This window comes from Littorina saxatilis, unplaced genomic scaffold (assembly GCF_037325665.1).
Source record: "Littorina saxatilis isolate snail1 unplaced genomic scaffold, US_GU_Lsax_2.0 scaffold_2105, whole genome shotgun sequence".
Taxonomy (NCBI): domain Eukaryota; kingdom Metazoa; phylum Mollusca; class Gastropoda; order Littorinimorpha; family Littorinidae; genus Littorina; species Littorina saxatilis.
The window spans coordinates 820-17,914 of NW_027128137.1; the positions used below are offsets into that span (position 1 = coordinate 820).

The window sequence follows — 17,095 nt, forward strand, 5'->3', positions numbered from 1 at the left end:
CTGCACTTCCCACTCGCTGAATCTCATGTTAACATGAAATTTACATGGACAAATGCCATGTCACAGGTTGTGTAAGGGGTGTCATGTAAATTGGGTTTCACACAGTGCTTGTGGGTCGCCTGTGACTGCATGATGACCTGTGACTGCATGATGACGGGTGATGTGCACTCGCAACCTTGGTGCTGAAATTGTGTGTGTGTGTGTGAGAGAGGGGGAGAGAGAGAGAGAGAGAGAGAGAGAGAGAGAGAGAGAGAGAGAGAGAGAGAGAGAGAGAGAGAGAGAGTTAACATGAAAGAGAGAGAGAGAGAGAGAGAGAGAGAGAGAGAGAGAGAGGAGGGAGGGAGAGAGGGACGGAGGGCGAGAGAGAGAGAGAGAGAGTTAACATGAAGAGAGAGAGAGAGAGAGAGAGAGAGAGAGAGAGAGAGAGAGAGAGAGAGAGAGAGAGAGAGAGAGAGAGAGAGAGAGTAATGTGCAAGGGTATGACTGAGTAAGACAGAATGTGCGAACCACAAAATGGGGAGAAGGAGGGACAGAGGGCGGAGAGAATTCTTACACATAGGGATGAGAGAGTTTTAATGGCTCATTCCTGAAAGCAATTAATCAGACGATAGCTCTTGAAACACCTGCACATTCCACAAAGGGAAAAAAAATAAAGAAAAGGGGGAATGAAGAAGATAAAAAGCCCTGTGCACTGGCTCTGTGCCAAATAATTTGTAGCTGGGAGCCCCCCTACTAGAGATTGAAGCTGCAGGACACAGCAGGTGGGTGGAGAATAAAAATAGCCTCTTGTTTGTTGAATCTCTTAACAATTGAAAGGATGCTAAACTGACAGCCAGAGGGGTATGTCTGTATTTATGGCTCAACTTCACATGCAGTTTAAAGGTGTCTGGACGATTCTGCGAGCAGACCACAGGAGCAGACTAGAGGAACTGACTGGAAGAACGCTGTATACATGGCTCTTTCTAAAGACGCCATTGTTGTGTATTATTGTTGCAGGGACGAACTGGGAACTTGCGAACAAATCACTTTAGTGTATTCCCTTAGAAAGTTGAACACTGTGATCTAACATTGCCTAAAGACGTCATTGCTGTGTTCATGAACAAAGCACTTTAGTGTTTTCCCTGAAAGTTGAACACTGTGATCTAACATTGCCTAAAGACGTCATTGCTGTGTTCATGAACAAAGCACTTTAGTGTATTCCTTGAAAGTTGAACACTGTGATCTAACATTGCCTATAGACGTCATTGCTGTGTTCATGAACAAAGCACTTTAGTGTTTTCCCTGAAAGTTGAACACTGTGATCTAACATTGCCTAAAGACGTCATTGCTGTGTTCATGAACAAAGCACTTTAGTGTTTTCCCTGAAAGTTGAACACTGTGATCTAACATTGCCTAAAGACGTCATTGCTGTGTTCATGAACAAAGCACTTTAGTGTATTCCTTGAAAGTTGAACACTGTGATCTAACATTGTCTGAAGATGCCATTGCTGTGTTTGATTGTTGCAGGGACGAACTGGGAACTTGTGAACAAATCACTTTAGTTTATTCCTTTAGAAAGTTGAACACTGTAATCTAACATTGTCTAAAAGAGGCCATCGCTGTGTTTTATTACAGGGACGAACCCAGACAGTCAGAGTAACACATGAACAAATCACTTTAGTTTGTTCCCTTGACCTGACCTGAAGAAAGTTGTTGATCTGATCTGACATTTCCTAAAGACCTAATTGCTGTGTTATAACTATATATATATATTGCAGGGATGAACCGGGATGATGAGAGTTACTCATGAAGAAATCACTCTAGTTTATTCCCTTGAAGAAAGTTACACACTCTAATCTGACATTGTCTAAAGACGCCATTGCTGTGTTGGATTGTTACAGGACCAGCCGGGATGGTCAGAATACGAGGAGATCAGCGGCTCCGGGAGTGGAATGGACGCTACGGACGACGAGGATCTGCTGACATCTGGGTCCGGCAGCGGTGCGTCGTCACCTGACTTTACAGGTGAGAGGCCATACCCAGAATGCACTATTTGTTTTTTGTCGTTAGTTTTCATACAGATGGGGTGCACAGGTTAGTGACCATTCTCATAACGTAGAATTTGTTTTTTGTTGTTAGTTTTCACACAGATATGTGTTGCACTTGAGTTAGTGACCACGCTTTTCATGCTGGACTTGTTTTCTTCATTTTTTTCTGTATGGGTGAAACGCACGGATGATGAAGTTGTTAGACCCTTCAGACATTGCTGTTCTTGCAGTTTGTCATCATTATTCTAGCAATATTTCGGTTACAAAGGGAATGTGTCAGTTATTTGAAATTTCCATGAAGGGGACAGGTTGAAATAAAGAGAGAATTTTTTTTTTTCAGCGTGAAGAAAAAGTTGTCTTTATTCCAAAACAGCAAAAGTGTTTGTCTCCATAGTTGCTGTTAAGAAGTTTTGCCGCGGTGCTCAAAGGTTAATTTTCAGTAGACTCTGACCTCTAGTTCCTCGTATGACCGCAAAAAGTCGATGCACTCGGGAGGTCAACTTCTTTTTTCTTGGCTGACGAGAGAACAGTTTTATGGCTAATTAATATTACTATTATTAGGACCGCTTTTGTCATTTAGACATTGAAATAAATTAATGTTCACGAGCTAGCTAGGTTGTCTTGGTGTCACAAATACTTGTAAACCCCACGGTTCACTGGGTTGACAGGACCTCTTGTGTCACTGTCGATGTGTGCATCTTCCTCTTTCTACCTCTTCCTCATTCTATTTGGTGCACATTGACACTCAGTCACGGTATGGTGAACACAATGCATGCACACACTCACACACACACACACACACACACACACACACACACACACACACACACACACACACACACATTCTCTCTCTCTCTCTCTCACACACACACATACACACACACACACACACACACACCCGTTCTCTCTCTCACTCTCTCTCACTCTTTCTCTTACTCTCTCTCTCTCTCTCTCTCTCTCTCTCTCTCTCTCTCTCTCTCTCACACACACCCACACACGTTCTCTCTCTCTAACTCTCTCTCTCTCTCTCTCTCTCTCTTGATGCATTCCATGAGAGTACTGAAGTGCACACAAAAGGAAACGTCCAACTCATTCAGATTATAACCCTACAGCACTTCCCTCAACTGGAAGATGTATACATACATGTGCAAAATATTTACATGAAAGAACCTTTTTTTGCCATTGTAGAGTGTTATGACACATTGCCCATAAAAAATGTACTAAAGATTCTAAAAAAAGAAAGGGGAAAAATGTGGGAAGAGGAAGAAAAAGTTAAAAATATATTATAAGAGGACAAACATTAATTTTATTGGATTTTTTCAGCGCAGGAGTGTCTTTTTCTTTTCAACGGATAATTGTAGCTTCCCTTTTAAATTTGTGGCAATCATAATGTAAACTAGAACAACATGACAAATGATATCCTTGTTGGGGTGAGGAGTTTAGGCCTGACATGTTAAACTTTTTTATCTTCTCTTTTTTGACAAATGATATAATATATTATATATATATAATATATCCGTCTTGTTGGGATTAGGAGTGTAAGACCAAGGTTCACTTTGAAACTTTTTTCTTTTCCTGGATGTTTCTTTATTTATTGGACAGTTCTCCATAAGCTCTTGGCTGGCTAATTGTGCATGGCCGGGGTATCAGGGCTGTTATTCTCTTTGGTGCATCAGCCAAGCAACACTACCCATGGAGATTTTTAGATGGTTGACAGCCCTCACCAAAAGGAAGCGGTCTATTTTTAGCTGGAAGAAAAGACATATTAGATTGTCTTGTGAAGCGAACACAGTGCTTATTTTGCAAAAGAACCTTTGAAGTATTCAAATAGTTGGCTGACAAAGGAAAGAAAAAAAATGTTGTGATAGGATTATACTCAGTTTATTAATAGGTTATATCTGTGTGTGGGTGTGTGCGTGTGTGTGTGTGAGTGTGTGAGTGTGTAAGTGTGTGTGTGTAATAACTTTACACCTTGCCTTTGTTTATCTATATAAAAAGATGAAGAAAGGGGAATGAGTGGGGGTAGTGCATCCTTTGGGTGCTTTATTGGCAGCATTATTTAGCAGGGATACGCAGAAGGGGGGGGGGGGGGGGGGTGTGTGTGCGTGAAATGAAAGCATTTTGTTTATGCTCTTTTGCAAAATGTATGAGTGAAGCGATTCTTTGATCAGGTTTTGTGCGCAAGGACAGAAAGAGTGCATTTAATCAGAGAATCTTGATGCTGATTGTGTGACTGGGAAAGACAGTCCAGATCACAGAGATAATTATGCCCGTCGTTAGAAGTCGGTCACCCTTGTCACAACCAATTAATATAATTAATCAGCAGAGATAATGGCATTGCTGCGCTCACAAGCTTTGGGGTCGGCATTAATGGGCATGTCAGGTGTTTCCACGGTCAGAAACTCTAGGTCAGTGACAAGGGAGATAACTGTGACCGCTCGCTAGTTCTTCATTATAGGATTAAGTGTGATCACAAGGCTTAAAGTTACACTTCTCTAAAGCTTGGAATGTGAATCATAACATTTAAAAGTCAAAACAATAAGTTTCAGAAAGCGACAAAGAGTAAAGCCTTTCGTTAATCACTGTTTTATATTAAGGAAACAGAATGTTTTTGTTTCTTTGTGTGTTACAATGTACTGTAAAATGGGCTTACTTTAAAAAATTAGAGATAAAAAAAAAATAAAAAGAAGACAAAATGCTTTGTTTTTATATGGCACAGAGGTCATGGTGTGTGTCACTGTTTAAAATCACGTGAAGGGGGCTTATTGTAGTGGGCTTATTTTGGTGGGTTTATTATAATGGCTTGAAGTAGGCTTATTTTGGTGGGTTTATTATAATGGCTTGAAGTGGGCTTTATTTTGTTGGGTTTATTATAATGGCTTGAAGTGGGCTTATTTTGGTGGGTTTATTATAATGGCTTGAAGTGGGCTTATTTTGGTGGGTTTATTATAATGGCTTGAAGTGGGCTTATTTTGGTGGGTTTATTATAATGGCTTGAAGTGGGCTTATTTTGTTTTCAGAGACCACACACTTCACATTTGAAATTGCGTAGCTGAGTGGGGTTTATTAGTGGACAAAAAATATAATTTTCATAGACCACAATAATGCTCACAGCATGTCTGCTTTATATCTGTTGCCATAGACACAACCAGGTACACACCCAAACCCACCACCACCTCCACCACCACCACTGCCTCACCCTTGTCACCCTGCGAGAATCTTCGCGACGCAAGCAAGCACCTTCTGGGCAATTACGTGCCGCGTTGCACAGAGCAGGGAGATTACGACAGCCTGCAGTGTCGCGGGCACCCGGGCACGGGCACTTGCTGGTGTGCCGATCTGAGCGGTCGAGAAATCCCCGGCACTGCCCTTAACCCGCCCAACACGCCCGACTGTGACACAGGTTTGTGGGAGAGTTGGGTTGACACGCTTAGTTTTATTAACCTGAAACGGAGAGAGAGAGAAAAGGACCAAAATGCCCAACTGTGACACAGGTTTGTGGGAGAGTTGGGTTGACACGCTTAGTTTTATTAACCTGAAACGGAGAGAGAGAGAAAAAAAAAAAAGTATGAAATCCAGGGTTTCAGAGCTGAGGCATACAACACCGTGGCTGGCTCCTGACCAATTGGTATCTTTCTCTTGCACCTGGGCTCAGGTTTCTGACGTGGTGTGGTTTACCTGCTGTATTTGTTGGACTCAGAATCAGGGTTGCATAGTTTGCCGTGTTTGCCATAATAACATTAACACAAGTTTAGTACCTACTTGGAAAGACAACTTAAGTAACTGTTGTTGACATTGAAACTTTCGCCTGTTGTGTTAGTATGATAACCTCCAAAGGATTTTGTAAGTCAGCAAGATTCATGGAAGAGTCTGCTGAATTTGCCATCACAGCTGGTTCTGTGATTTGTGTCTGAGACTGTTTTCAACACAGAACAATTAGTGATGCCTTTACCGCATATCTGTCTTCGTATATTTTAAGCACAGAATAATTAGTGAAGCCGGTATTGCGGTTATCTGTCATTTTTATTTTAGCCAGGCTTAACCCATAATGTCCCATCATCGTGTCACTACAGTGGCACGTAAAAGACCTCTGTCATTCAGAATGATTCTGCCATAAGTGCAGATGGCTGATATCACCTCAACATGCACAGACCCAGAGATGGTATCCATGTCCCACCATCGTGTCACCACAGTGGCATGTAAAAGACCTCGGTCATTCTGCTTTAAGTGCAGAAGGCTGATACCACCTAGACATGCATACACTTGTGTATCTCATCTAAAGTCGGGGTAAAACCGGAGAACATTGAATTGCTCTCCATGCGTGTCAGTTTTTAACATGGAAAAATGCTTAGTCCCTTTTGTGCATGACTTTAATTTGTGTCTTGGTCTGTTTTCAGGTACAAACCTGCCGCCGTGCGTGTTCCGGTTGGTGCAGCAGTCTCGTTCCGGTCTGCTGGGCGCGTTCAGACCCAAGTGTACGCTGAAGGGCGACTTTAAGAAGGAACAGTGCAGCGGCTCCATGTGTTACTGCGCCGACAGCAAGAGTGGCGTCAAGATCTCCAACACGGAGGTCTTCTTGCCAGACAGACCCAACTGCAGTGGTGGTGGGTGTTTGATGACAAGGGATTATGGGGTGGAGGGGGGGGGGGGGGGGGGGACGTTTCATTTGGCCCTGTGTAGATGGAAATATTTTTCAAACGCCGAGGTCATCTTCAGGTTCCATGTGTTATTGTGTGGACAGTAGGTCATCTTCAGGTTCCATATGTTATTGTGTGGACGGTAGGTCATCTTCAGGTTCCATGTGTTATTGTGTGGACGGTAGGTCATCTTCAGGTTCCATGTGTTATTGTGTGGACGGTAGGTCATCCTCAGGTGCCATATGTTATTGTGTGGACGGTAGGTCATCTTCAGGTTCCATATGTTATTGTGTGGACGGTAGGTCATCTTCAGGTTCCATATGTTATTGTGTGGACGGTAGGTCATCTTCAGGTTCCATGTGTTATTGTGTGGACGGAACGAAAGGTGCAAGTTCATAAACACAAAGGTCTTCTTGCCAAGACAAACCTGACTGCACAGTGGTGGGTTTTTGATTAGAATGGATTATAGATACTTTTTTTGGGGGGGGGGTGTAGTAGTTGAAGGAATGTGGGTTTTCTCCATGTTTTATAATATTATTTTGATCACTAATGGGGAGAGGCAGGGGCAGGGTTGTGGAAAACCAATCAAGGGAGATAAACCAGTTTTGTTCTCTGTGTTCACATTTATTGACTTGTTGTATGAATTCTTTTGTGTCTGATAATGTTATTATGATCTCTGAGGGACAAAGCTTTGGAAAGGGGTTGTGGTGTACCAATCAAGGGAGATAAACCTGTTATGGATGAACACTGCACACACAACTGTTGACATATGACGCTCTCTGTTTTCAGATAAACCAATCGAGGAACCACGCAAAACTGACAAACCGGTAAGCATCACCTGTTATTTCACGTGACACCAGGCTGAAGTTCAGAGTGTCTTGTGCAAATGTTTTCTCTTTCACACAAGATTTGAAGTATTTAGGACTTCTAGCAGTAACAATTTAAGGCATAGCAAGTTGTTGTCTGATACAGTGGAAACCCCCATGTTTAAGAGCTCTGAATTTGACTTCCCTTCTTCTTCTTCTGCGTTCGTGGGCTGAAACTCCCACGTACACTCGTGTTTTTTGCACGAGTGGAATTTTACGTGTATGACCGTTTTTACCCCGCCATTAAGGCAGCCATACGCCGCTTTCGGAGGAAGCATGCTGGATATTTTCGTGTTTCTATAACCCACCGAACTCTGACATGGATTACAGGATCTTTTCCGTGCGCACTTGGTCTTGTGCTTGCGTGTACACACGAAGGGGGATAAGCCACTAAGCAGGTCTGCACATAAGTTGACCTGGGAGATCGGAAAAATCTCCACACTTAACCCACCAGGCGGCCGCGACCGGGATTCGAACCCTCGACCTTCCGATTAAGAGGCCGACGTCTTACCACCCCGCCACAGCGCCCGTCACTTCCCGTCCATTCAAGACCTTGTTCAGATTTTCTGTTCATAACTTCTGTAAATTTACCTCCATTTGTAGACTTCATCCTTTTTAACTCATTGTCTCCCAGGTACAGATATATCCGTACCCACTCATATTGCTCTATCTGACCAGGTACAGATATATCCGCTCAGACTGTTAGCTTCAGTCGCTTCCTGTAACGTCCATCCAACGCCTGCATTCCAGCGTGTTGATACACAGTTACTACAATTCTGAGTGACCTGCTGCAGCAGAGCTGGTCTCGGCTTAAAAAAACTTGGTCAACATAGGTGGGGTAGAAAGACTTCACTTTCTCCGAGTTTATGTTGCAAATAATGCATTGCTAATGTGAATAAACTTAGTGTAGACTTTGTAGTAAACTTAGTTCAAACCAATAAAATGTAGGATGGGAGGTGGTCCTACTTTCCATTTGTCTTGAGGAAAATGTCCTCCATGAAAATAAAACAATATTAGGGATGAGGATAAGGCCAAAAAAAAAAAAAAGGTCTGTTTACGGTAACATAGGCCAAAAAAATAGGGTCGGTAGGTCGGGTTTTTATTTATTTTTTCTTTTTCTCCAAAAAAACCATATTTTTAAGTTATTTTGCCAAAAAAACCGATTTTTTCCCCCAAAATATCCCCAAATGCCAAAAAAAAAGTCTAGGGTCGCGCGAAAAAATAGGGTCGGTGTACCGTAAACAGACCTTTTTTTTTTTTTTGGCCTAAGATTTTATGTATAGTCCTGTCAGATTCTTCTCGTGGAAAGTTGGGCTGCTTTCTCTCTGGAGAAAGCGAGCAGCCATACAGTACAGCCATACAGTACAGCCATACAGTACAGCCATACAGTACAGCCATACAGTACAGTACAGCCATACAGTACAGTACAGCCATACAGTACAGCCGCACAGTACAGCCGCACAGTACAGCCGCACAGTACAGCCATACAGTACAGCCATACAGTACAGCCATACAGTACAGCCATACAGTACAGCCATACAGTACAGCCATACAGTACAGCCATACAGTACAGCCATACAGTACAGCCATACAGTACAGCCATACAGTACAGCCATACAGTACAGCCACACAGTACAGCCATACAGTACAGCCATACAGTACAGCCGCACAGTACAGCCGCACAGTACAGCCGCACAGTACAGCCGCACAGTACAGCCGCACAGTACAGCCACACAGTACGGTGCTATCTATTTTTTTCTTTTTCCTGCATGCGTTGATATGATTCATGTTTCCAAGCCCTGAGATTTTCGCTGTGAACTTGGGGTCTTAACCATTGCTGTTGTTGATCCTATTTGTTCTGTAGAAGCAAGTAGCACTTCTATCTGTTCTCTTTGACTGCCAGTTAATTTATTCTGAGCGTTGTTGTTGTTGCAGATTACATCGCCACCCAGAGAGACTACGCTCAGACCGATGGAAGAGGAAATTGTCACCAAGATCAACGTTAATAGTGAGTACACCTCTCACTCCGTGTGTGTGTTGTGTGTGTATGTATGTATGTGTGAGTGCTTGTGTGTGATGTGAGTGTGTGTGGTGTTTGTGTGTGTGTGTGTGTGTGTGTGTGTTGTGTGTGTGTGTGTGTGTGTGTGTGTGTTGTGTTTGTGTGTGTGTGTGGAGAGAAGAGAGATGAGAGGGGGGAAAGAGAGAGCAAGCAAGCGAGCTGTGCCTTTTGATAGGAACGTGTTTGACAGTCTTACTAAGACTGACAATGAAGAGACGATTAACTGAAGATGACGGGTGTCAGTGTCCATCTACAGCATCTTCTACGTCATGATTGCTAATGTTTATAGTCGCATCTAAGTGAGAGTGAGAGATAGAGAACTCGAACTAGAAAACTTCATCACAGAAGGATAATAGCGTTAGGTCTATATGGTCCTCTCTTACCTCTACTGGTCTAGAGAGAGAGGGAGAGGGAGAATAATTATGTTCTTGGTGCTATCAGTTCGACCCCAGAGCCCAGGTTACGAAGCTGAAGCAAGCCATGTGCAAGCATCCACAACTACTAGAAACATTGTTACAAAGTTGGCTATCAGTATCTACAGAGATTCTGTTTGAACAATGTCACAAGTGCTGCCAGGGATCCAAGCCCTATGCTTAATGATAACCGATTCCTTCATGAGTGACCATGCTGTTTGACCTTCATTCTTGGTTTTTGACCTACATGTTTGACTTTTCACTTACAGTTGGAATTGGGGTGGAGGGAGAGGATAAAAAGGACGAAAAGCCCCCAGTATCCAACGAGACGGGCGGCAGCGGCCCGATGAAGGAGCCCAGCTCTGCTGCCCACGTTATGACACAGCCTGGTATTCTGGCAGGTCAGTGTGTGTGTGTCTCTGTGTGTGTGTGTGTCTGTATGTGTGTGTGTGTATGTATGGTTTTAAGAACCGTTTGTATGCTGTGTGTGTGTGTGTGTGCGTGTGGTTGTGTGTGTGCAAACTTTCATGTTATATCTCAGGGCAATATTGTAGCAGGTTCGTCAGTGTGTGTGTGTTTGTTTTGTATGTGTGTATGCATGTGTTTGTGTTGTTTAAAGAAATTGTTTGTGTGTTCTGTGTGTGTGTGTGTGTGCGCAAACTTTCATGTTATACCTCAGGGCAATATTGTAGCAGGTCGGTCAGTATGTGTGTGTGTTCATGTTATAACACAGCCCTGTATTCTAGAAGGTCACTGTTTTCTGCTTGGCAAGTGTGTGTGTGTGGGAGGGGGGCTAGAGATGCATAAGCAAGCTTTCAGCCATTTCATTTTTAACTATTTCATAATCTCCTGCCTGATAACCTTGCTGGTGTAAACTTTCCCTCACTTCCTGAAGCTTGAGAAATCTTGCTGGTGTAAACTTTCCCTCACTTCCTGAAGCTTGAGAAATACTGACCAGTACGCGCCTTTTTTCCAGCCATCATTGGTGGGTCAGTGGTACTGCTGCTGTGCGCCATCCTGCTGGTGATGTTTATCGTTTACCGCATGCGCAAAAAGGACGAGGGAAGCTACGCCCTCGACGAGCCCAAGAAGATGCCCAACTATTCCTACCAGCGAGCGCCAGACAAAGAGTTCTACGCGTGAGGGGGGCCAGGAGTTACTGTACTGGGGTTTATTACACTATCGAAGCGTGTTGTGAGGTTAGCTTAAAGTCTGTGAAAAAGTGACCAGTGAAAAATCGAAATTTGTCAGTGAGGAGATTTTTAACCTCTTAGCAGCAGGGGTCTATTTTGTAAGTTAGCGTTGGATTTATTTATGGCACTAAAAATTTAACAGCGATGAAATCGTGTGGATCGGATTTTTGAAAGTAAGTTGTATTGATTAATCGGATTTATTTCATCTGAAAGTGAAAAGATGAGAGTGGCAAGGAAGTTGACTAGAAAATGTGTTTTGATCACCATTTGCTAACTCACTCTCCAGATGAAAAAAAGAAATCTTTCCACCTTCTCTCCAGCTAGTTTAATAACTTGCTGATTCCCGGTACCGAATCAGATTGATACAGGGCCCATAGTATTACAAATACGGTGATTGTCAGTTGAGATGATTTGATTTTCCACTGCACCAAAGATACAGTCGATTTCTTAAGGAGAGAAGGTTTGAGGGAGATGACACCCTGTTCTTCAAAACGAATGAAATTCAGCAAAGGTGTGGGTGTGATAGGCAGATAATGATACATGGATCGAAGCGACAGTGCCGTGATTTGTTTTCCAACGACAGATAAATAGTGTGTTAACAGTGCCTATTGTATATTTTCATCAGCTGCATTTTGGGTTTTCTTTTTTTTCTTTCGTTAAATACATGAACTGTGAAAGGCCAAAATTGTACACACATTTTTTTTCCAAGCAGTTTGGTTTATTCAAGTAGCTCAACTGTTTCTGTGTATACGCTCACAGTATAGCCTGCAGTGATAGTGGTATTGCAGATGCGTTATTTGGTGGGTTGTGTTTGAACTACCTCTGTGTTGTGCAAATTAAGCGCTATTGAAAAAATCAGTTGTTTTACAGAACAAATGTCAATTGGTTTATTGAAGTTCACATTCAAAGAGCTTTTTAAACAAGGCACAACACGTTGTTTTTTTCTCCATCGAAATCAGTAATTTTGAATTATTTCATGCAGTTTAGATATGTGCGTGGAAGTTTAGAACTTGTATACCGGATTGACGTGCAGGATTTGTGAACAATGATGTTAAAAGTCAAAGATCAACCTGTATTCATTCACTACCTACTGTACCGCTGTAGTAATGTGCATTTACTGAAGTAGCAATGGAAATGTTTGTAGCAATGAAAATGTTTGTATGTACAGTTTCATCGGTGCGTATAACTATTGTCATACCCACTTCATCATTCTCTTCCCTGTTCATTTCAAACTCTGTGTGAATCAGTACAAACTTTGGAGCTTTCAATATTTCAGTTTCATTCTTTAATGTTGTGCATTTATCACTTCTTTGATTATTCTTTTGTGATCATTATTTTTTCTCTGGAAATGTTCATTTAAGTATAACACACCTTGTGTACACATATTGCTGTGTTACGTAGTATCATAAGCAGTATCACAGATTTTATGTAATTGGTTGATTTTTATTTTCTTAATTTGTGTGTCTTTTATTTCCAAAAATTCAAAAGTGTTTGTTCTTTACTAAAGCAAATGAATTTTTCCGCTGCAGTTATTATTTGTACTACTATTAATTATTGTTATTATTTTAATCGTTATTTTATTAGAAATCACAACCACCTTCATCTTTCTGTGTTGACAGCCACCGAAAAAGGCTTAGGAAATCAAATCATGCTTCTAGTAATTTTTGTCTTGTTTTGTGTGCATTTTCCAAATGTAATATTTTCATCCTGGACCTGATAGATGTTGATAGACTTTATATTGTAATTCTGTGTTTGTCATTAATTTTCTTAGACATTTTTTTTGTAAACGGGTGGACCTCTTAGTAGAAATTGTCCAGTACATGCATGTTCAATTTTTACATCATACTTACAACGGGAGCGAGAGGGTGAGACTGAGTGTTTGCCTGCGTGTGTGCGAATGCGTTGAACATTGTATCATCTTTGAAAAGGTTGATTGTTTTTTCCTGTTCTTTTCAAACTTTTTTTTTCTTGAGAGTTCTTTTTATTGTAAATCACCTATAATGTCATGTTTGTGGAGGTGTACATGATGAGAGTCTTGCTTGTTCTTGATCCCACCAGTTGTTGATTTAGGAGAAATCTCATTCATTGTGTATTTAATCATGTGCGTTTCAAAGTCTGTTAGTGGCGAGAGCTTTTTCGTGGTCATAGCGCAACGAGTGTTGCGTCTGTGTATTGTAGCCTAGAGGTTGACAGACAAGCCTAGCTCTATTTTTATATATATTCTTTGTGATGGCTAGTTGTGGAGTAGACATTGTCTTGGCTAAAGTGAAATGTTATTTGTTCCCACCTGTCGGAGAGTGAGGAGGATTAACACCCCCCCCCCCCTTTCACAGACACATTTCTAATACTAAATTATATGCATTGTGTACTGAGGGTTTGTATAGTCATCATAGGGAGTCGGTCACAACATTCAAATGTCACCATGTATTGTGTGTGTTTCTGTTTTCGTTGCAGTTTGCGTGTACTTTAGGGGTCCAAATTTTGTAACTGTATTCTGGGAGGTGATGGTGGTTTAAAAAAAGCGATAAAGATTCTTAAAAAAAATCCTGTCCAATTATTAGTAGTTTAAAAGATAACAACTTTTCCCTTGTGTGCAGATGGCATCATTGAACAACTTGATACGTGTATTGTTTCCTCAATTGTAAATGTGAAAAAGGGTGTGACAAAAATCAAATACATTTACGAGATATGATTATTTCAGATCACCAAGCGATCAAAATACCTGTAATAATCAAAATCATGTACTAATTTGTATTAAATTTCATATGTTCAGGGTTTTTGTCTTTTGTGTTTTGCCAGTCAAAGAATAAGGTATTTGCACATTTTTTTTGTTTTTTTATTTTTTTTGGGACACCCATTTTCACCTGTTGGTACTTTCTCGTCGTTGTCTTTTCTGTGGTTGTGAACTTGGTGTTCTGCGATGCCATCTGCACCCGTCCTAGGGAGCCGTCAGAGTGAGTGCACAAGGTTTACACATTCTAATCTGTAAAAATAATTTTGACAATAAATAAAAACATGTTTATAAAAAAAGTAAGCTGTGTTCTGTGTTTTATATTGAGGAATGAGAGATAAAGGGCACTAGCGAGGCTTGTCTCCCTTAGTAAGAACAAACTGAAATAACTCATGTCATAATAAGATTTAATAATCTATCTAGATTATTACCAAGGGAAATAACTGCTGTAGGAACAAGATTAAATAGTCTTCATCAATACAAAGGGAAGTAACTCCTGTCCAAATCAAATACAGAGTGAGTTTTCGCGAGGAACAGGGTTGAGCTACGGTAGGGTCACTGCGCATGTCTGGTTTTTTTCTTCGCGGAAACGCTGTTGGGTTGTGTCCAGTCGCGTCCCTTGCAACAAGATGGCGACAAGCGCGTTACGGATTTACTGTTGTGGAGAGTTGATGGACGACGATGATGAACAAGCAGTAATGTTGACATGGCTGAAGAAAACATCGAACTATCGATTCGAACGTCAATGAAGAAGTGAGCGTGAAAATCGAGCGCAAAACAGCCGGGTAAAAGTTCAGGGCGCTAAAGTACATTTGAGCCGAAATCGCACCCAGACCTCATTTCTTCCCAAAATAAACATCACTGCTAAAATAAAATGCATTAAAACCAAGACAGTATCCAACCCAGTATCCTTAATTTTTGAAAGGCTAAGTGATTTACAACAAATGTCTTCTCACAATCCGTAACTTTGTCAAAAAATATTTGCAGAAGTTTCTCACCTCGCCTTGGCAGCCATTTTGGAACTGGAGAGACCCTACGCAGGAATCAAGGTTGGACGTTGGTTAACCGGTGACGTCACTCCAGTCGTACCGGACCGAGTTTTTGCGACCTCCGGTTCGACTCGAGTCACCTTAGTTGACGCTAAAACTCGCTCATAATATTCAAGCAAGAGTTGCTTCCATTATTATAAAGGGAAATAACTTGTCCAAATAAGATTTAATAGTCAAGCAAGAGTTGCTACCCTTATAATGGGAGATAACTCCTGAAATAAGCTGTAGTAATCGAGCAAGAGTTGCTTCCCCTAATATCAAGGGAAATAACTCTTGTCCAAATAAGATTTAATAGTCAAGCAAAAGTTGCTTCCCTTATTATATAGGGAGACAACTCCTGTAAGAAAAAACATTAATAATCGAGCAAGAGTTGCTTCCCCTAATATCAAGGGAAATAACTCTTGTTCAAATAAGATTTAATAATCAAGCAAGAGTTGCTACCCTTATAAAGGGAGATAACTCTTGTAAGAACAAAATTTAATAATCAAGCAAAAGTTGCTTCCCCTAATATCAAGGGAAATAACTCCTGTCTAAATCAGATCTAATAATCAAGCAAGAGGTGCCTCCTTTATTATCAAGGGAGATAACTGCTGTAAGAAACAATATTTTTATAATTGAGCAGTTGCTTCCCCCAATATAAAGGGAGATAACTCCTGAAAGAACAAGATTTAATAATCAAGCAAGAGTTGCTTTCCCTAATATCAGGAAAAATATTTATTGTTCAAATCAGATTTAATAATCTAGCAAGAGTTGCCTCCCTTATTATAAAGGGAGGTAACTGCTGTAAGAAACACAATTACATAATCTATCAAGAGTTGCCCCACTTAATAAATTCAAAGGGTAATAACTTCTGTCATAAGATTTGATAATCTAGCAAAAGTTGCTTCCCCTAATATCAAGGAACATAAATGCTGTAAGAACAAGATTACATAATCTAGCAAGGGGAAAACACTCCTGTCATAAGATTGAATAATCTAGCAAAAGTTGCTTCCTCTAATACCAAGGAAGAGTACTGCTGCAAGAAGAAGATTAAATAATCTAGCAAGACTTGTCTCCCTTCATACTACTAACCTGCTGTTTTGAGCACTATGGGAAGTAACAATATTTATTAATCTAGCAAGAGTTGTCTCCCTTAGTTTTTATTTTTTCATTTTAGTACAAAGGGAGGTAACTAGACATATTAACATCTATCCTCACTGGCAATTCTTACACAACTGTTTCAGTATTTTCAATTCTATCGGCAATTTTTTTTTTTTTTTTTTTTTTACGAAGGGAAGTTATTGCTTTCAAATTCTGTGCACAGATTTTCAATGGTTGTCATGCTTATGGCCAATTTTGCTTATTTCTGTTTTAATAAAATATCAACATTTTCACTGGAAAGAATCACACTCACAGGTACAATTGTTTTATTGAACAAGCAAAACAGTGCTAATTACACGAGAGGGATTCACTAGTCCGAAGGTTCACTAGTCCGAAGGTTCACTAGTCCGAGACGGTAAGAAATCGTCAATCAACGACTTCAATTCTTCTTCTTCGGCATCGAAAATGTTACCTGCTTTGCAAGAATTCAGCAGAAACACTAATCTGTTCACAGGCGGAAGGTATCGTCCACTGGACTACTACTATCTCAGTAGTCTTTCTGTGATAGTAGTAGTCCAGTGGACGATACCTTCCGCATGTGATCTGTTCTCCATTTTCGCAGTCAATCGCAACCATAGATCTATGCTCGCAACATACGAACACAAGCGGTAGAGAGGAATTACTTCCCATTAAGACCGCTTCGACCAATCACGAGTGCTGTTTCAGCCGAGAACGGACATTGTTACCAAGAAAGTTTTTGAAAGTGGCTTTTGATTGGTAAAAGCCTCTTTCTTGTTTACACCCAAAGAATTGCGTGTTAAACTTCATGGTTGGCCAACATAATTTAACCTAGAAGCTGGTTTAAAAATAGACACAGTGACCTTTCGAACGCTATACGACATGATGGGGTTCTGTAAAGGATATATGCTGTCATTCTTGTTGAAAAGTCGGTCAATTATAGCGTCCTTTGTCTTTATTTAGAGCATGGTAGGTTGATTATAGCGTCCTTTGTCTTTATTTAGAGCATGGTAGGTTGATTA

The 17,095-nt window shown here is 40.9% G+C and overlaps 1 protein-coding gene across 1 annotated transcript; it reads left to right on the top strand.

Annotated features, from left to right (window-relative positions):
- Positions 1-1,852: 1,852 nt before the first annotated feature.
- LOC138956508 (syndecan-3-like) lies at positions 1,853-14,225 on the top strand (the record flags this gene model as incomplete). The annotated part of the gene is made up of 7 exons (XM_070327848.1): positions 1,853-2,004; positions 5,170-5,430; positions 6,425-6,631; positions 7,454-7,491; positions 9,466-9,538; positions 10,272-10,403; positions 10,979-14,225. Coding segments are annotated over 7 exons (1,030 nt in total), but the record flags the coding sequence as incomplete, so codon positions are not given.
- Positions 14,226-17,095: the final 2,870 nt, after the last annotated feature.